Source organism: Dendroctonus ponderosae, unplaced genomic scaffold, assembly GCF_020466585.1.
Source record: "Dendroctonus ponderosae isolate FM_Combo_2020 unplaced genomic scaffold, Dpon_F_20191213v2 Dpon_F_20191213_12, whole genome shotgun sequence".
Lineage (NCBI taxonomy): Eukaryota > Metazoa > Arthropoda > Insecta > Coleoptera > Curculionidae > Dendroctonus > Dendroctonus ponderosae.
This window is the reverse complement of record NW_026017316.1, coordinates 2,540,824-2,559,152: the sequence shown is the minus strand read 5'-3', so window position 1 is coordinate 2,559,152 and position 18,329 is coordinate 2,540,824. Positions and strand designations below refer to the sequence as shown.

The 18,329-nt window shown below is 58.8% G+C and overlaps 7 protein-coding genes across 9 annotated transcripts in view; 5 read left to right on the top strand and 2 right to left on the bottom strand.

The window, feature by feature from the left end:
• The window catches only part of LOC109542013 (BRCA1-associated protein), a 6,256-nt gene extending 3,980 nt beyond the window's left edge, over positions 1 to 2,276 (top strand). The window contains exons 7-12 of the mRNA XM_048662988.1: positions 486 to 664; positions 725 to 941; positions 994 to 1,321; positions 1,372 to 1,512; positions 1,567 to 1,749; positions 1,805 to 2,276. Of these exons, the coding sequence (XP_048518945.1) occupies positions 486 to 664; positions 725 to 941; positions 994 to 1,321; positions 1,372 to 1,512; positions 1,567 to 1,749; positions 1,805 to 2,044 (1,288 nt within the window). The 3' untranslated portion in view covers positions 2,045 to 2,276. The remainder of the gene's footprint in view (positions 1 to 485; positions 665 to 724; positions 942 to 993; positions 1,322 to 1,371; positions 1,513 to 1,566; positions 1,750 to 1,804) is intronic.
• A 177-nt stretch (positions 2,277 to 2,453) lies between these two features.
• On the top strand, positions 2,454 to 8,116 carry LOC109541999 (splicing factor 3B subunit 1). 2 transcript variants are annotated; one of them, XM_019911021.2, is made up of 13 exons: positions 2,454 to 2,608; positions 2,673 to 2,929; positions 2,988 to 3,114; positions 3,680 to 3,759; positions 3,821 to 4,009; positions 4,068 to 4,350; positions 4,400 to 4,588; positions 4,655 to 5,746; positions 5,808 to 6,099; positions 6,305 to 6,825; positions 6,885 to 7,355; positions 7,549 to 7,820; positions 7,878 to 8,116. In XM_019911021.2, the coding sequence occupies exons 1-13, from the start codon at positions 2,584 to 2,586 to the stop codon at positions 8,034 to 8,036; spliced, it is 3,957 nt and encodes a 1,318-aa protein (XP_019766580.1). In that variant the 5' UTR covers positions 2,454 to 2,583; the 3' UTR covers positions 8,037 to 8,116. The 2 variants fall into 2 exon arrangements, with proteins under 2 accessions (XP_019766580.1, XP_019766581.1); XM_019911022.2 differs by lacking the exons at positions 2,454 to 2,608; positions 2,673 to 2,929; positions 2,988 to 3,114 and adding an exon at positions 3,121 to 3,454.
• A 59-nt stretch (positions 8,117 to 8,175) lies between these two features.
• LOC109542002 (polycomb group RING finger protein 3) lies at positions 8,176 to 10,520 on the top strand. 2 transcript variants are annotated; one of them, XM_019911024.2, is made up of 7 exons: positions 8,176 to 8,571; positions 8,629 to 8,820; positions 8,861 to 8,971; positions 9,025 to 9,133; positions 9,301 to 9,411; positions 9,464 to 9,605; positions 9,656 to 10,520. In XM_019911024.2, the coding sequence occupies exons 1-7, from the start codon at positions 8,293 to 8,295 to the stop codon at positions 9,774 to 9,776; spliced, it is 1,065 nt and encodes a 354-aa protein (XP_019766583.2). In that variant the 5' UTR covers positions 8,176 to 8,292; the 3' UTR covers positions 9,777 to 10,520. The 2 variants fall into 2 exon arrangements, with proteins under 2 accessions (XP_019766583.2, XP_048518979.1); XM_048663022.1 differs by lacking the exons at positions 8,176 to 8,571; positions 8,629 to 8,820; positions 8,861 to 8,971; positions 9,025 to 9,133 and having other exon boundaries at positions 9,300 to 9,411.
• A 1,091-nt stretch (positions 10,521 to 11,611) lies between these two features.
• Positions 11,612 to 12,981, top strand: LOC109542006 (ribonuclease Oy). Its single transcript, XM_019911030.2, has 4 exons — positions 11,612 to 11,814; positions 11,868 to 12,055; positions 12,109 to 12,531; positions 12,587 to 12,981. Exons 1-4 carry the CDS (start codon positions 11,768 to 11,770, stop codon positions 12,799 to 12,801), a joined length of 873 nt encoding a protein of 290 aa, XP_019766589.1. The 5' UTR covers positions 11,612 to 11,767; the 3' UTR covers positions 12,802 to 12,981.
• LOC109542005 (UBX domain-containing protein 1) lies at positions 12,965 to 14,287 on the bottom strand. The gene is made up of 5 exons (XM_019911029.2): positions 14,103 to 14,287; positions 13,632 to 14,043; positions 13,348 to 13,579; positions 13,120 to 13,284; positions 12,965 to 13,061 (listed from the first exon to the last, which is right to left on the bottom strand). The coding sequence occupies exons 1-5, from the start codon at positions 14,153 to 14,155 to the stop codon at positions 13,021 to 13,023; spliced, it is 903 nt and encodes a 300-aa protein (XP_019766588.1). The 5' UTR covers positions 14,156 to 14,287; the 3' UTR covers positions 12,965 to 13,020.
• Positions 14,288 to 14,673: 386 nt separating this feature from the next.
• Positions 14,674 to 16,099, bottom strand: LOC109542003 (probable serine hydrolase). Its single transcript, XM_019911026.2, has 2 exons — positions 15,715 to 16,099; positions 14,674 to 15,661 (listed from the first exon to the last, which is right to left on the bottom strand). The coding sequence occupies exons 1-2, from the start codon at positions 15,862 to 15,864 to the stop codon at positions 14,768 to 14,770; spliced, it is 1,044 nt and encodes a 347-aa protein (XP_019766585.2). The 5' UTR covers positions 15,865 to 16,099; the 3' UTR covers positions 14,674 to 14,767.
• A 134-nt stretch (positions 16,100 to 16,233) lies between these two features.
• LOC109542004 (probable ATP-dependent RNA helicase DDX28) overlaps positions 16,234 to 18,329 on the top strand; it is a gene marked incomplete in the record, with an annotated part of 2,245 nt that continues 149 nt past the window's right edge. Inside the window, 6 exon segments of the mRNA XM_048663000.1 lie at positions 16,234 to 16,650; positions 16,718 to 16,927; positions 16,982 to 17,522; positions 17,579 to 17,792; positions 18,032 to 18,117; positions 18,174 to 18,329. Coding sequence (XP_048518957.1) covers positions 16,326 to 16,650; positions 16,718 to 16,927; positions 16,982 to 17,522; positions 17,579 to 17,792; positions 18,032 to 18,117; positions 18,174 to 18,329 — 1,532 coding nt within the window.

Here is an 18,329-nt window from a genome sequence, read left to right as displayed (position 1 = left end):
GGCATCGTTGGATAGAGAATTGAAAACGCGATTTAATCATCACCTCATGAGTGAGGAAATGCGAGTAGTTTTGACGCAGAAAGCGAAAATTGAATATCAGACACTTAGGTGCAAAGATTATGAAAAATTTTCAAAGTTTTCCGTCCTGTTTCTGCTCATTTCACATTTCTCTCACTCACATTTTATAAATTTTAAAAACATGGGCGGGGTTCATGCAGTTATGGACCTGGCAACGCCGGTCCCGCTGAAATCGCCCAGCCGCGAGCTGTCATTGGCATTACTCGGCAAAATGTCAGGCAAGGAGGAGCGAAATTCGCCCAAAAAGCCCCCAAAGGGGGACGCAGACCCCGCCCCAGAGCTCGAGAGCGAAAGGTAACCGGCCCTGCTACCCATTGGGGAGCGGCTGCGGCCCCCATTTTCGCCCGAGCGAAAAATCGATACAACGGGGCCCACCCCCTAACCTAACATCAGTGTTTGTTTGGCAGCGCCAATGGTACTGGCGAAGACCCGACGGGGCTGGCCAATCCGCTCAACACCATCACGATCAACGAACTGAAGGCGGCGATGGAACTGTACACACTGTCTCAGAAGCCGGCCAAGACGCCCGAGGAGGCCCTGAAGAAGTCCTACCAGTTCTGGAACACGCAGCCCGTTCCCAAGATGGGTGCGTAGCTCCCTCAGGTAAGTCCCGGGGGATTATCGGGCTGATCCCCGGTGTTTTTAGACGAGAAGGTGACGGTGAATGAGGCGATCGAGCCGGCATGTGACCCGAARGACATCAGGCAGGAGCCCTATTCGCTGCCGGGGGGCTTCAAGTGGGACACCCTGCACTTGGACGATCCGCTGATCCTAACCGAGCTCTACACGCTGCTGAATGAGAACTACGTGGAGGATGACGACGCGATGTTCCGCTTCGACTATCAGCCGGAGTTCCTCAAATGGTGAGTGACGGGTTTGAGGGGTTTTGGTGGTGAGCCCCATTCGCGATTGCAGGGCGTTGCAGCCCCCCGGCTGGAAGAGCGACTGGCACTGCGGGGTCCGTGTGGTCCACAGCGGCCGCCTAGTCGGCTTCATTTCGGCCATTCCAGCCACGCTGGACATTTACAAGAAGCGCCAGCGGATGGTCGAGATCAATTTCCTGTGCGTACACAAAAAGCTGCGAGCCAAGCGAATGGCCCCGGTGCTGATCCGGGAAATTACGCGGCGCGTCAACCTCACGGGGGTTTTCCAAGCGGTCTACACTGCGGGCATTGTGATCCCCAAGCCGGTGTCCACCTGCACCTACTGGCACCGATCGCTGAACCCCCGGAAGCTCATTGAGGTGAGCATTGGGGGGCCCAGCCCCGCTTCTTTAAACGTTGGCGGTTTTAGGTCAAGTTCTCCTACTTGTCGCGGAACATGACCATGCAGCGCACCTTGAAGCTGTACAAGCTGCCGGACGCGCCCGCCACCCCCGGGTTCCACAAGCTGCGCCCCCAGGACGTCGATGGGGCCCACCGGCTGCTCAACCAGGTCATTGCCCTCGATCACCCTCCAGTAAATCTAGCTTAACCGGTTAAATTGTAGTACTTGGGGCGCTTTGAGATGGCGCCCCACTTCAGCAAGGAGGACTTTGTGCATTGGTTCACGCCGCGCCCCAATATAATCGAGAGCTTCGTCGTGGAGACCGGCGGCCAGATCACTGACTTTGTCAGCTACTACACGCTGCCTAGCAGTGTCATGCACCATCCAGTGCACAAGAATCTCAAGGTAACCCTGCCTTCGGCCCCCTGTGCCCAGTTGAGTCACCTCTGAGGTCTTGCAGGCGGCCTACAGCTTCTACAACGTCAGCACCCGGACGCCCTGGGTGGCCCTGATGCAGGACGCGCTGATCAGCGCCAAGCAGCTGGGCTTCGACGTGTTCAACGCGCTGGATCTGATGGACAATGCGCAGTTCCTGGAGCCCCTGAAGTTCGGCATCGGCGACGGGAAGCTGCAATACTACCTCTACAACTGGAAGTGCCCGTCGATGGCGCCCAACAACGTCGGCCTGGTGCTCCAATAGGGCGCCCCGCGCCCATGGACTAGTTCTCACGACACATGGACGCCGCTGGGGGCCGGGCCCCCAGCTGCGCCCCACTCGCACCAAATGTTCGGTTTAGAGGTTAAGTTCAATGTACGGTGTGACAGCTCGGCGGAGTGCACAGGGGCTGGAATTTGCCGCTCGCCACTGATGCTTGTGATTGTGCGTGTTTTGACAGGCAGTTTTCCACAAATATACAGAAATTTTAAATTAATTTTCTCTCAGTGTTTATGTTTGATTTTTCCCTAGGAAAACCACGCCCTATCGACATCCGAAAATCCCTTTTACAAAGGGAGAAAAGGCTCGATTTTTGCTGACTATCAGTGTTAAGGGTGACCACGCCTTAATAGGAGCATTAATTAAAACAGAAGAAGAACCGACGTTGCGTCGTTTGTCTTTATCTGTGGCGGCCATTTTGTATTGAGCCGTCAACAAAGTGTGTTTGTTATATCGAGTTGAGCCCCAAAGCATGTTTTAGAGCCCGATACGAGCGCAAAGGACAGAATAGAGTGACCCCCACCATGGATATTCCACGCACCCATGAAGGTATGTAGGCCCCGAAAGCCCCAGCTAGTGTTGTCGTGTCCTAACCTCACTTTGCGCTGGCTAGATATCGAAGCCCAGATCAGGGACATTCAGAGCAAGAAGAAGGAGGCCCCACCGGAGGGCGGCGAGAAAGGCGTCAGCTTGGGCGAGAGCGGCTTTTTCGACAGCGAAATCTACGATGGCAAGGACAAAAAGTACGAGGGGTACGTCACCTCCATTGCGGCCAACGATGAGGTGGACGACGAGGAGGAGGAAGTGGGCTATTCGCAGAAGCGCACAGGCCTGGGGGCCCCCGTGGCCCTGCTGAACGACATTGCGCAGGTAGGGCTTGCGCCCCCTTTGTGACTGTTCGTTTTTTGATGGGTTTTCGGGGTTTTAGAGCGAAAAGGACTATGATCCGTTTGCGGATAGGCGCCGGCCCACGATCGCCGACCGCGAGGACGAGTACCGGCAGAAGCGACGTCGCATGATAATCAGTCCGGAGCGCGCCGACCCTTTCGCTGATGGTACGTGTGTCTAGCCCTTAAGTGAATCTGCCCCCATGCGGGGGGCCTTTTTTAACATGAAAATGGGGTTGTATGTGTGAATGGAAGCGCGCGAATCCACCAGACTCGAGACTAATTACTGATTTTGTTCTCAATTGAGGTCCAGATGTAGGTTGTGGCTACGCCAAACGGGGGATAAGTCGCCCATTATAAACTACCGAATGGTAACCGTATATGAGAAACAGGCGTGAAAGTGTGTGTGACATGATCAGAAATCTATTAATTTACCCCAGCCTATTTCTAGGTTCAATTTCACCAAACAGTTAGGAAGAAAGGTCCCACTGATGGCTGCGGCCGGCACGTACGTATCCTATCTGGTAGCCACATTATCCTGCGGCTAATCGATCGGCAGTGGACAATGTGGCTGCCAGTCGATCTCAGTCAAGCCAAAACGGTGCCGAATCCAACCGGCCGCATGGGCGGCTTGGTTCGGCCCGTGTTGGGGCCCTTTTCCGGGCCAACACTTTGCGACACCCAAGCGCTTCATGGCACTAAAGTACCCTTTTGGTTTCCGTTTTGGTTGCAGGCGGGAAAACGCCCGAAGTGAATGCGCGCGGATACACCCAGATCATGAAGGAGACGTTGCTCAAAGGCGAGGAAAACGAGGTAAGTTGCGCTGCGCCTCGACGCAAGGCGCCCTTCACTAGTCTCATTGCTGCGCTTGCAGGTGCGCCGAAAAATAATCGAGCGCGCCAAGGACGGGACGCTGAAGCCGCAGAACGGGGACGCAAAGCCGGCCCCTAAAAAGCGCGGCCGCTGGGACCAGACGGTCGAGGAAACCTTCATCCCTGCCAAGAAGAAGACGCTGTCCGTGTCCACCCCCAGCACTGCAGCCACCCCAGTTTGGGAAGGCGACGTAAGTGTATTAACTTGGGGAGTTTAAAGGGTTGGCAATTAAGGCGGGTTTAACGCAGAAAACCCCAGCGGACATCCGCTGGGATGAGACGCCCGGACATAAGGGCAGCGAGACGCCAGGGGCGACGCCGGGGCAGTCCACGCGCATGTGGGACGCCACACCAGGCGCCGCCACTCCGGGCCGAGAGACGCCCGGCCACGATAAAGCCTCCTCCAGGCGCAACCGATGGGACGAGACGCCCAAGACTGAGCGCGAGACCCCTGGGCATTCAAGCGGGTGGGCGGAGACGCCCAGAACCGACCGCACTGGGGCGGATCTCATCCAGGAAACCCCCACTCCAGGTGAGTAGCCCCTTTTCAGTTTGGTTGGCGTTTAACGGGGTTTGTTTAGGGGCCTCCAAGCGGCGCTCCAGATGGGACGAGACGCCATCGGCGGCCACGCCCAGCGTCAGTATGACGCCAGGCGCGATGACGCCGCAAACCCCCCACGGCACCCCAGGGCATGCCACGCCCATGCTGACGCCCGGCGGCTCCACCCCCGTTGGCACCAAGGCCATGGCCATGGCCACGCCCACTCCTGGTAGGTTTTCCAGCTGGGTTAAGACGACAGCAGTGGGGGGTTAACAGGCCTTTTGCCCACCCGCAGGTCATTTGGCGTCGATGACGCCCGAACAGCTGCAGGCGTTTAGGTGGGAGCGGGAGATCGACGAGCGCAACCGCCCCTATTCGGACGACGAACTGGACGCCATGTTCCCGCCCGGCTACAAAGTGTTGCCGCCCCCTGCCGGCTACATCCCGATCAGAACGCCGGCGCGCAAGCTCACAGCCACGCCCACGCCGCTAGTCGGCCAAACCCCCGTGGGCTTTTTCATGCAGAACGAGGACAAGTCGGCCAAGTACATGGACAATCAGCCCAAGGGCCAGAATCTGCCCTTCATGAAGCCGGAGGATGCGCAGTATTTCGACAAACTGCTGGTCGATGTGGACGAGGAGGCGCTCAGCCCCGAGGAGCAGAAGGAGCGCAAGATCATGAAGCTGCTGCTCAAGATCAAGAACGGCACGCCCCCGATGCGCAAGGCGGCCTTGCGCCAGATCACCGACAAGGCGCGCGAGTTCGGGGCGGGGCCACTGTTCAATCAGATCCTGCCGCTGCTGATGAGTCCCACGTTGGAGGACCAGGAGCGCCATCTGCTGGTCAAGGTGATCGACCGCATCCTGTACAAGCTGGACGATCTGGTGCGTCCCTACGTGCACAAGATCCTGGTGGTGATCGAGCCGCTGCTGATCGACGAAGACTACTACGCGCGCGTGGAGGGCCGGGAGATCATCTCCAACTTGGCGAAGGCCGCCGGCCTCGCCACCATGATCTCCACCATGCGGCCCGACATCGACAACATCGATGAGTACGTGCGCAACACGACGGCGCGAGCCTTTGCAGTGGTCGCGTCGGCCTTGGGCATCCCCTCCCTGCTGCCCTTCCTCAAGGCCGTCTGTCGCTCGAAGAAGTCGTGGCAGGCGCGCCACACCGGCATCAAGATCGTGCAGCAAATCGCCATCCTGATGGGCTGCGCCATCCTGCCCCATCTCAAGTCGTTGGTGGAGATCATCGAGCACGGGCTGGTCGACGAGCAGCAAAAGGTGCGCACCATCACCGCCCTCGGCATTGCGGCCTTGGCGGAGGCGGCCACGCCCTACGGCATTGAGAGCTTCGACTCGGTGCTGAAGCCTTTGTGGAAAGGTACGGGACGCTAGCGCCATCTGGCGCGCTGGACGGTAGTTGATGGGGTGGACTTTTGCAGGCATACGGACGCATCGCGGCAAAGGCCTGGCGGCCTTCCTGAAGGCCATCGGCTACCTGATTCCGCTGATGGACGCCGAGTACGCGAACTACTACACCAGGGAGGTGATGCTGATCCTCATCCGGGAGTTCCAGTCCCCGGACGAGGAGATGAAGAAGATCGTCCTCAAGGTGGTGAAACAGTGCTGTTCGACCGACGGCGTCGAGCCGCAGTACATCAAGGAGGAGATCCTGCCGCAGTTCTTCAAGCACTTCTGGAACCACCGCATGGCGCTGGACAGGCGCAATTACAGGTACTGCCACGTGGTGCCTGCTCAGCCTTCTTTTGGCGCCGCCCTGGTATTGTGGGCGCGGCCCCTTTCAAGGCCGTTTCCGCTGCGAAGCCCTCGCAGGCCATCCTTGTCAGGTGCGTGGGCTTGCGCCCGCGCGCTCCGTTCCCTCAAATACCGGGGCGGCTCAAAAAGTGATTTGTCTGCAATAAACGCCGCCTTTCCACAGGCAACTGGTGGACACGACAGTGGAGATTGCCAATAAAGTGGGCGCCTCCGAAATCATCAACCGCATAGTGGACGATCTGAAGGACGAGAACGAAGCCTACCGGAAAATGGTGATGGAGAGCATCGAGAAAATCATGGGCAACTTGGGGGCGGCCGACATCGACTCCCGCCTGGAGGAGCAACTGATCGACGGCATTCTCTACGCGTTCCAGGAGCAAACCACTGAGGATGTGGTGATGCTGAACGGATTCGGGACCATAGTGAACCAGCTGGGCAAGCGCGTCAAGCCGTATTTGCCGCAGATTTGCGGCACCATCCTGTGGCGACTCAACAACAAGTCGGCCAAGGTGCGCCAGCAGGCGGCCGACCTGATTTCGCGCATCGCCGTCGTGATGAAAACCTGCCAGGAGGAGAAACTGATGGGCCATTTGGGCGTGGTCCTGTACGAGTACCTCGGCGAGGAGTACCCGGAGGTGCTCGGCTCCATTCTAGGCGCCCTCAAGGCCATCGTGAACGTGATTGGTGCGTAACTGTCAGTGGGCACAGTTGCCAGATTGGGCTAAGTTTACTGGTTGTTACAGGCATGACGAAGATGACGCCGCCGATTAAGGACCTGCTGCCGCGGCTGACACCCATTCTGAAGAACCGGCACGAAAAGGTGCAGGAGAACTGCATCGATTTGGTGGGGCGCATTGCGGACCGCGGCCCCGAGTATGTGTCAGCGCGCGAATGGATGCGCATCTGCTTCGAGCTGCTCGAGCTGCTGAAGGCCCACAAGAAGGCCATCCGGAGAGCGACGGTGAACACGTTCGGCTACATAGCCAAGGCCATCGGGCCCCACGACGTGCTGGCAACGCTGCTCAACAACCTCAAAGTGCAGGAGCGCCAGAACCGCGTCTGCACCACGGTGGCGATCGCCATCGTGGCCGAAACCTGCTCCCCGTTCACGGTGTTGCCGGCGCTGATGAACGAGTACCGGGTGCCCGAGCTCAACGTCCAAAACGGCGTGCTCAAGTCGCTCAGCTTCCTCTTCGAGTACATCGGAGAAATGGGTGAGTACATCAAGTAATCAAAGCGCCCCGGTATTGAAGCGCGAGCCTCAACTGGCCGCTTGCCCGTGCAACTGACAAAGAGGGCCAGTGGGTTGTTGATGTCGGTTGCCTGCGCAGCGCCGGGCAGTTGTCGCACCGCCAGCTGATACCGGGGCGGGCCAAAAAGTAACACGGTTTTTCCGGGGTGTCGCAGGCAAGGACTACATCTACGCAGTGGCGCCGCTGTTGGAGGACGCGCTGATGGACCGCGACTTGGTGCACAGGCAAACGGCCTGCGCAGCCATCAAGCACATGGCGCTGGGCGTGTACGGGTTCGGGTGCGAGGACGCGCTGGTCCATCTGCTCAACTACGTCTGGCCCAACATCTTCGAAACGTCGCCCCATCTGGTGCAGGCCTTCATGGACGCCATCGAGGGCATGCGGGTCGCCTTGGGCCCCATCAAGGTGCTCCAGTACTCGCTGCAGGTGAGCATCCGGAAGGGTTTTGATCGGGTGGAAATCACCGGGCTTTGCGCGTTTCAGGGGCTGTTCCATCCGGCGCGCAAAGTGCGCGACGTCTACTGGAAGATCTACAACTCGCTCTACATTGGGGGACAGGACGCGTTGGTGGCCGGATATCCGCGCATCGCCAACGACCCCAAGAACCAGTACATCAGGTACGAGCTCGACTACATTCTGTAAACTTCGGACGCCGTTTGCTTTTACTATTATTATCCACTCTGTTCACTGTCTATAGTTCTAAATAATAGCCTTTATGTGTGTGTTGGCTTGTTACGGTCCTTGCTTCCTCCTCGATCCTGGTTTTGAGCAATTTCCTAGCGGAATGGCGAATGCGCCTCGAAAAGGTCCATACCGGTGTTAGTTGGAAAGTGGCCCGATCTGGTCTGGTAAGTGTGCCAGATTCATTTTTAATTAAAAACCGGTTTGGTTGTGGCGGATGAGTCCAATGGGAGCGAGTGAGGCAGAAATGGGGGGGCCTTCGGCCTTGGCCGGCTCCCTTGCTGGCGGCGCATTGATCCTAGTGGCCTCTCGCTCGCGCTCATGGCCGTTCCCTAGTGCCGTCCTTGTCGGCTGTTTATTTGCGTGTAGGTCTTCCAGCCAGTCGGTCGCCCAACAGGCTGCCATTTGTTTATCCCGTTTGGAGCGGTTTTTCTGGAGTGGTTCTGGACAGTCCCGGCGTGCACCCCAATGGGCGCTCCCATCGCGACCAGCAAAGGTAACCGGCGAATGCTGGAACAGTGCGGTTTTTGAGGTGGGCATATGTTGCCGGCAGGCGCCCACTATGACCGATCGGGAGGACTCCATGGACGATGACGTTTTTGAGGCTGTGGAGGCGCGTCTAGAGGTGCCGGAGGACGGGCAGCGGGGCACCCACTCCCCCACCGGCTACCGCGGGTACCAGCCCTCTATCGACGTCATCAACCTGTGCAACCAATTAGAGGACGCCGAGGTGCCAGTGCACAAGGTGAGTCCGAAAACTAGTGGCCAACTCCAATGCTGTCCAGACTATTTTGCTAGGGGACAGTGGCGTCGGGAAAACCTCCCTGCTGGTGAAGTTCGACACCGGCAAGTTCGAGTCCAGCAAGTTCTCCGCCACTGTGGGCATCGGATTCACGGTGAGTCCGTCCAGAGGTGTGGGTTGCGGGAGTTTCACGCCCAAAATTTCCAGACCAAAGTGGTGCAGGTCGATGACAGCAAGGTGAAACTGCAAATTTGGGACACCGCAGGTCAGGAGCGGTTCCGGTGCGTCACCCATGCCTACTACCGGGACGCCCATGGTAAGCACTTGGCGAATCGCCCCGGTATTGAAGCGAGACCGTCCAGGGGCCGCTTGCCAATGCGCCAGACAAGGACAGCCTGGCAGCTGTTGACTGGAGTTTTTGCACAACTCGCCAATACCGGGGCAGGTCGGAAAGAACCGGCGTTTCACTGGCATTGTTTGCAGCCCTTTTGCTCCTCTACGACGTAACGAACAAGAAGAGCTTCGACAACATTAGGGCGTGGCTGGGCGAGATCAAGGATTACGCGCATGATGACGTCGTCATCATGCTTCTAGGTGAGTGAACGCTTACGCCTGCACTCCAACGGTCCTCCTCACTGTTTTCCAGGCAACAAGGCCGACTGCGGGAGTGACAGGGCAATAAAACGTGAGGAAGGCGAGCGCCTGGCTCGAGAGTACCGGGTGACGTTCATGGAAACTTCTGCCAAGAGTGGACAGAACGTGGAGCTGGCTTTCCACGCCATTGCCAGGCAGGTCCCCCACCAGGCGCTTTAATGGATGGTTTACAGTGCATTTTTAGGGACCTGACGAGTCGCAGCGCAGCCAACGCTGATCCGCAGCGCTTCAACGTGCAAGACTACGTGAGGGCGCAGGCGCAGCACGGTCCCGAGTCGCCGCAGTGCGCCGCTTGCGCGTTCTAGCCGGGAGATGGCGCAGCTGGTGGAGCGGCGCATTCGCCTCCGGTCCATCAACAATCACATCGCGTGCAAGATCTGCAAGGGGTACTTGATCGACGCCACCACCGTCACCGAGTGTCTGCACACATTTTGCAAAAGCTGCCTGGTGAAGCACCTGGAGGAGAACAACACGTGCCCCATCTGCAGCATCGTCATCCACCAGTCGCATCCCCTACAGTACATCAGCTTCGATCGCACCATGCAGGACATCGTCTACAAGCTGGTGCCCAACCTCATGGAGGTGGAGCTGAGCAGGGAGCGCGAGTTCTACAGAGTGCGCGGCCTGCCCAACCCCAAGGACATTCCGCTGCAGAACCTGGACCTGAACAGTGAGGATCTGCAGCACGATCCGCACGCCGCCTCCGATTACCATCGGCAGGACGAGCAGGTGAACGTGTGTCTGGAGTGTATCAGTGCGAACTTGCGGGCGCTCAAGCGCCGCTACATCCGCTGCTCGGCGCAGGCCACCATTCTTCACCTGAAGAAGTTCATCGCCATGAAGATCCTGAACGGGATGGATCAGTATCGGGAAATCGACATTCTGTGCAATGAGGAGCTGCTGGGCAAGGACCACACGCTCAAGTTCGTGGTGGTGACGCGCTGGCGCTTCCAGAACGCGCCGCTCACGCTTCAGTATCGACCAAAAATCGACATTTAAGCGAGTGTTGACTAGGTTTATTGTGGTTAATAGAGGCGGGTTTTAGATTTTTCGAAAGTCTTGCAGAATTGGGACGCTTTGCGGCTGGCGGCAACAGTGTAGTGGCAACGCCGCCCACTACGCCCCTCTGTGGTGCCGTCGGCGTTCAAGAGGGCGCCGTGGGCGAAACGCAAAATTCCCTCGATTCGCCCAAAGTCGGGTAGTCTTCAGCAGTTTTGGGCCCTAGGGGGGCGCAAACCACACCACTTTTACCCCAAAGTGGGTTTTGGAGGGGCGGAGCCCTCTTACGGGCCGCAATTGCCAAAGCAGCCCGGCTTTACTCTCACGCTCCGCTCCCGAGCTTCCGCCACTGCGCCCAGATGGCGCTGCCAAGTGCTTTTTGCCTAATTGCTCTTTAATTGAAGTCCTCGCAGGGGCTGGGGCCGTTTCAGGAGCACCATGGGGCCCTGACCTTTGCCCCGCAACAATTCTCCCCAGGGCAAAGCCCTGGGGGGCGCGCTTTGCCCGAAATAGCCGGGCGGAGCAGCTGGATTCACTGCACGATCCGCTCCCCACCCCCATTCGTTCGTCTGCTGTTTCCGGTCAAAGCGTCATTTGCTTGTAAAGTGCTGTGTTTTCGGGGCGTTTTTTCCAGGTTTTCCTGCAAAAAACTGTGTTTTGCGTATAAGAGTGTTGTGCGGGGGTGCATGGACGGATTGGCGAATGTTCGGGGTTCAGGTGCAGTAGGACTGAAGCTACCGGCTACCAGGATGGAATGGTGGAGGCGTTTTGGGGCCCAGGCCTGACGCTGCGCCATTTTGCGCTTCGCCAGTTAAGCAAGGAGAATATGCGGCCAGTTCAGTAGATTTTTCCGATGGTTCAAGGTAGGACACACCGACCTTTTCTTTGTATTGTGGTTCACGTGGGCTGTATAGGTTAGAGCGTTTGCTTAAAATCGTTTAGCGGTCCGCCTATTCAGTTTTTGCCTTGCAAACCCCTGCAGGGCGCATTAAAGCCGTTAAAAGTCGCGATCGCAAGCTAAATTCTAGTGCGGCCAGCACCATTTTGCGTCTTGAAAACTAGCACGGCAACACTGTAGATATCTATTCCGGAGGAAATGGCGACTGCAGTCAGTCAAAACCTGTGCAGTCCGGCAACGGCGCGCTTGATACGCAACCATCTGATAGTGACAGTGCGCCAACCAATCAATCCCCGGAAGTCAGCCATAAATAATCTTTTGTTTATTAATTCGCTGCGTCTTTGTGGTATTTGAAACGATAACCGTTACCGCCGATGCGCCATTAAGCCACGTTGCAGAATGTCCGCCAGTTGGGCCCTGCTGCTGGCCTGCCTGCTCTTCGAAGGGTAAGTGGAGCGCAGCCCCCGTTCCGACTGATAGCGTGGCCCCCACTTGACAGGCGGGCGCACACGTCGCCCCAAAGGTTCCCGTCCAGCCCCTACAGCGACTGGGACTATCTGATGTTCTCGCAGAGGTGGCCGCAGACCACGTGCAGCGAGTGGGAGGAGGCGAACAGTGCCAACTCCTGCAACCTGCCCAAGGACAGGAACCTGTGGACCATCCACGGCGTGTGGCCCACGAAGACTGGCAAGTAGCCGGAGCGGTTCGGCAGCGCCTGATGTAACGCGAGAGTGGTTTAGGGCACGAGGGGCCGGTCTTCTGCCCGTCGGCGATTCACTTCAACCCCGAGGAGCTCACGCCGATGCTCGCGGATCTGAGCACCTACTGGATCAACGTGGAGGCGAACACCAAGCCGAACTCCTTCTGGGCGCACGAGTGGAAGAAGCACGGCACTTGCGCCTCCTCGCTGCCGCTGCTGGACAGCGTGACCAACTACTTCCAGACGGGGCTGAAGCTGAACCGCCAGTACGAGCTGGCGGACATTCTGGCAAAGGGCGGCGTGTCGCCCAGCAGCACGGGCTACGACGTCGCCCAGTTCTACAACGCCCTGAAGAGCGGCCTGGGCAAGGAGCCCATCATCCACTGCGTGCAGGACAAGAAGACCAACAGCAGCTACATCAGCGAGATCCGCATCTGCTTCAACAAGACCTTAGAGATGATCGGTGAGTGGTCTGCATGAGATGGCGGATGCGCCCTCATCGGGAATGTCTTTGGCAGACTGCAACCCCACGAATCCGGTGCACCGCGCGCGCTTCGGCCTGGATACCAACTGCAACCAGAAGAAGCTGGTCTGGTACATCCCGCAGGTGCCGCCCAGCTCGGGGCCCCCCAAATTTTCCCTGCCGGGGTGGCGGCAAAACAGCGCCGACGAGCGCAGCCGCCTGCTCGGGGTCTACCGGCTGCTGAARCTGATCCAGTGGATCACCGTGTAGGCGCGTCCAGCCCCCATTCAGGAACTTTACAGGGTTTCCCACCAGTCAACTGCCCAATCAGGAATAGTCGAAAAACTAGTCGGAGATAGAGCAAGCAGCGCCCCCCCTAGTCAACTCCCGAGCGACTGTTCATTGTCCCTACTGTAAATAAACTGGATGAAACTTTCCAATTAGAGATAAGTATATTGAGTAAATAACCACCAGACGCTCTGCACAGACTTATGACTTTGACACGATGAGGGTGGCCGTCGGGGCCAAACCTGCAACAACGGGAACGTTTAGCGGAAGCCCGGGGGCTCGATTTTACGGGGGCCTTACCGAGAGTGTCCAGGGGCTTGTCGTAGTCGTCGGTGCTGAAAACCTTGCGCGGAAAACTGGTCATCAGCTTGAAGGGGCCGTCGCCGTCCGTGCGGTTCATTTCGATGTACAGGCGCACCGCGGAAAGGGGCTCCTTGGCCCCGAAGCTCTGGCTCAGCGTTTTGCCTGTGGGTGGAGCGGCGTTAGGGCAAGTCGAGTCGAGTGCGCGGTTCAGGGCAAGCGACTTACCGTCGATCAGTCTTATCTGCAGCTTCACCTCGCTGTAGTCCTGCGGCGGGCGTTTGTCCGCTAGCACTGGGGGCGTGGGCGCCGCCTCCTGCGGCTGGCCGGCCTGTTTGGCCTTGCGCGCCAGTTTATCGGCCTGGATCTGTTCGCGCACCCGCTGCTTGGCTTTCAGCTCGTCCTCCTTTTCGCGCCGTCGCTGCTCGATGATTTTCTTCATCTCCAGCTCATCGTGCCGCTAAACCCTTTGCTGTTGAGTACTGGGACTTTGAGGACCTTCCCCCAGTTACCTTTTTGGCTTCCAGCATGTCCTTGCCGGACTTGATGCGCGCCCGCTCGCGCTCCAGCGCCTCCTCCTTTTCGCGGGCCTCGCGCTCCAGGCGCCGCTGGCGCAGCTTCGCCTCGATCTTGGCCAGTTGCTCCTTCTTCTCCTCCTCGCTCAGCGGCTTCTTCTCCTCGGTGGACTCCGAGAAGTTGCCATGCCCGGACTTGGAGGCGTGGAACTCCACCTCCTCACTGCTGTTGAACAGTTTGCCGCARTCGTCGCACTTGATGGACTTGGCGAGGGCGGCGGGCGCCGCCTCCGGTTCGGGCTGCGCCATCGGGTTCGGCTCGACCGCCGCCGGCTCCTCCTCGTTGGCCAGCATCCAGTCCATCACCACCTGCACGTCCGCGCTGCCGGTCTTTGCCACCGCCGTCTCCCTAAAAGCCCCGCAAACATCGACCCTCACCTCAGTCTCTAGCGCCCTGCCGGTACTTACACGCGTTCCTTCTCAAAGCCCATGTCCACCAGCATGTTAACGAGGCTCGACATGTTTTCCACTGAAAAAGGGCCCTTTGGAGCCCTAAACGGTTGGGATTTTAACTAGTTGAGCCGGTTGACAGCGAATGTCACTGCCATTGATAAAGACGAGTAGGTCACTACAGCGCGGAACACAGATCATAGAAGAAGGATTATCCCACAGATCACAAAGGTTAGAGACTCTGTAATCTGTGGCACAGAACACTTCCTGAACGTATACGTAGACGCTTGTGGCTAGCCATTGTCGTCCAAAACGGGTGGGAAAAGGACGGCGCGAGTTCACCGAGAGATGAACATCGGGGGCGACGAATTATTATTGCGCGAAAAATGCCTGAGGATGGCGGGCTTTGCCAAAATTCGCCAGATTCTGGTTGTTTCAGCGTATTATTTACGACTGTCCCTGGACGACATAAGCCGTGCGTGAACGCTGATATTCGGATTCAGGAAAATCAGGCAGCGGTGAGTAGGGGACGATGGATCTTTGGACAGGGGCAGGACTGGCAGGTTCTGGAACGCAAAGAAGCCCCCGATGAACAAAAAATATCGATCTAATCAGCGTCTCACTAACACCCGCAACTTGGGGCGGAGCCCCAGCTGAGACACTTTTTAGTAGGTAAATAATGCTTAGCACCTACTGTGGTCAGTCACCCAAGACCCGTTCCGGGTCACGCGCGGGTCTTCGGTTTCGCTTACGAGGCGCGCCCCATTCAGGCCGACTTGGGGCTCCGCAGGGCTGCGCCGTGCCAGGAACTGGCGCAGCTGCGGCGCCAGCCCCTCGGGCTGGTTGAGGTGCGCGTGGTGCGTGCCCTCCACATATTGAAAGTCGCAGTGGGCGCTGCTGCGCCTCAGCACGTCCAGCACCTGGTAGAAGTTCTCCTTCTCCTCAAAGTAGGAGCCCTCCGTGGACTTGCACAGGAAAATGGGGCAGGTGATGTGGTGCGCCTCAGTGACGATCTCCTCCTGCGGGAACCCCATCAGCGCCCCCGTCCGCAGCCGCGGGTCCCTTGTGAAGTAGAACTGGCCGGGGCTGCGCCGCGACGGCTCAATGTTGCGGTAGAGCAAATAGGGGGCGAACTCCACGGCCACCGAGCGCCGATTGGGCAGGTGCACGCGCTGCTTCATCTCCTCCAGACTGTAGCTGGGCGGCTCCTCCGCGCTCATCGCATACGCGTTGTTGCGTAGGAACGCCTGCAGGTTCTTGGCCATTAGCGAGCTGCGGTTCTTCTGGACCAGGGGCTTGGCGCCGTCCAGGCACAGGACAAAGTCCACCTGCTGCGGGTAGAGCATGGTGTAGGAGTAGGCGGTGATGCCCCCTAGGGAGTGCCCCATCAGCGACAACTTCGGCCACTGGAAGTGCTGCGCGATGTACTGCAGCGTGAGAATGTAGGCCGTGAAGTCGTAGTAGACCCCCGGGGGCAAACGGGAGGAGAACCCGTGCCCCGGCAGGTCAATGGTGAGGAAGCTGCGCTGCTCCTCCTGCAGCAGCGGCAGCAGCCGGTCGAAGCTTCCGCTGTTGTCCTGCAAACCAGCCCCTTGAGTCCACAGCACACAGCAACCCCACAAACACTCACCTGCCAGCCGTGCAGCGTCAGGATGGGCCTCCGGTCCAGGGGGCCCCACCATTTGCCCCTGATCTCGCCCCAGGGGATCGGGATGGCCACCTCCTGCCAAGGGGCTTTGCTGGCAAAGCCTCTCACAGCCACTTTGCCCACAGACAGCATGCTACCACTTAACCTAAATTCCTACGCGGTTCCGCAAACACAGTCACATTTTGGGTGGACCTTGACCCCCTCACCGGGATGAATTTGCGAGTTTGGAACATACATAAAGGACAAGGACAGGTTTGGAAATAGTCCTCCAGCAGAGACAAGTTGTCAGACTAGTCAGACTTGTCTCTGCCCCCAAAGCTCTAACTCTTCTCTTATCTGTGTTTATGGTTTATGTTGTGCCCAGCACAGAACATCCCCCACAGAAGGGGATATTTTGTGGTGCCCAGTGCACTACAGTCTATGTCGCAACGCCTACGGCGCTGCCAAGTTTGCACCACGCTAGTCAACAATCTTAGGACGCGCACGAATTCCTATGACGGTTGAGAACATTTCACGAGATAACCTCAGTTTTTTGCATCGTTTGACAAACGCTGTTTGGAAGTTTTCCCGTCTGAAAGGGGCCCCAAGACCAGATGGCAGGGCGCACCTTGGTGACAAAGCTGGGGCAAAGGGCCAGAGGCCCTTTGCTGATAGCGTGCAAACGGAGCGAGTTGAACCATTATCAAGGCACCGAGCACGGCAAATTGGAGGAAGTCCCGCTGGCCTCCAAAGGGTGGAACCACGGCAAAGCGCGCAACGACCACTTCACCGTGCTGCCGCTGCCGCCAGAGGCAGCGGCGCCGGGACGCCCCTTCGGGGAGCTGGGCATTGACGGGCGCATGGTCGAAGCCCTGCAGAGCTACAACATCCACAACGCCACGGAGTTTCAAGAGGAGGCCGTGGCCACTTTGCTGGGAGGTACGTTGCTGAGGCAGTCGCCTCCTCCAAGGGCGGAGAGGTTGGTTTAATGGCCCCCCTCTAACAGGAAAGCACGCCCTTCTGGCGGCAGAGACCGGCTGCGGGAAGACAGCCGCCTATCTGGTGCCGCTCATCCAGAGGCTGAGGCCTAGCGGCCTCCCAAACGCGCCCCGACTAGTGGTTCTGGTGCCCAATCGCGAGCTGGCCCATCAAGTGGGGGAAATGGCCGCCAGTCTGTGCGGCGCCCTGGGGCTGAGCGCCCACACTTTAGTCGGAGGTAGGGCACATTTCCCTGTGGCGTAGCCTGGGAGGCTTAATTGGGGCCTTGCAGGCAAGACGAAGCAGGCGATGCTCAACCCGCAGTTCGCAGAAGTGGACGTGCTGGTGGCCACGCCAGGGGTGCTGGGCAAACTGTCCAGTGTGGGCATCTACAAGCTGGCGGACACGCAGGCGCTGGTGCTGGACGAGGCCGACTCGCTCACCGACGATTCCTTCGCCGAGCGCGTCGAAAGCCTGGTGCGGCGCATGCCGCAAGCGCAGCTGGCGCTTGTGAGCGCCACCCTGCCGCGCCGCCTGCCCGACGTGCTGCAGCCCTACAGCGAGACGATGGAGCGCGTGGTTTCGCCGCTGCTGCACCGCCCGCTGCTCCACATCCGGCAGCACTTCATGCGGCTCACGCGCTCCCTCAAGCCGGCCAGCCTGCTGCAGCTGGTCAAGGGCGGCAGGAAGGAGCCGCTGCTGGTGTTCAGCAACCGCAACCCCACCTGCAAATGGCTGGCGATGTTCCTGCGCGAGAACGGCATCGCCTGCTCCAACATCAGCGGCGACATGAACCACGCGCTGCGCATCGAGCAGTGGGGCCAGTTCGTGAGGTGGGCGTGGCTCCGGTCTGGGTCGGCGTGTTTCACGATTGGCTGGCGTGTTTCAGGGGCGAATCGCGCGTGCTCTCCGCCACTGATGTGGGCTCGCGCGGCCTGAACACCATCCAGGTGGGACACGTGGTCAACTACGATTTCCCCCTGTATCCGGCGGATTACATCCATCGAGTGGGGCGGGTGGGGCGCCTCGGCAGCCCCGCCTCCTGCCAGGTGACCAACTTCGTGGCCAGCCCCAGGGAGATCGAGCTGGTGCAGCAGATCGAGGTTAGTGAACGCCCACCCCCTGCTAGCGTCCCCCACTTGAAATGGCCTGCGGGTGTGGTTTCAGTTGAGCGTGAGGCGCGACCAGCCGCTGGAGCATGTGGACGGCAACATCACCCACCTGCTGCACCAGAAAATACTGCGCCAGATCCGCCAGTCTAGGGAGGATTAGCAATAGATTGATTAGCGATAGATAGTTGAGTGGGCGGCGTGATTCTAAGGCCTGTAGGTGTGTGTTGTAGGTGGGCGCAGCGGGGAGTCGGCGCCAGCTGCACATGCAGCGCCTGGTGGACCGGGAGCGGCGCTACCGGGCGCGCCAGCTGCTCGGGTAAGTCGCCCCCCACGCCCCAGCAGCGCCAGCGCATTAATCGCCCCCGCTTGAAGGTACTCGGACGAGCAGATGTACGCAGTGGTGGCCGACGTGGCCCACTACCAGGACTTCCTGCCGTTCTGCACCCGCTCGGTGGTGCTGGGGGCCGACGGCCCCGTGATGCGCGCCAATCTGGAGATCGGCTTCGCCCCCGTGCTGGAGAACTACAC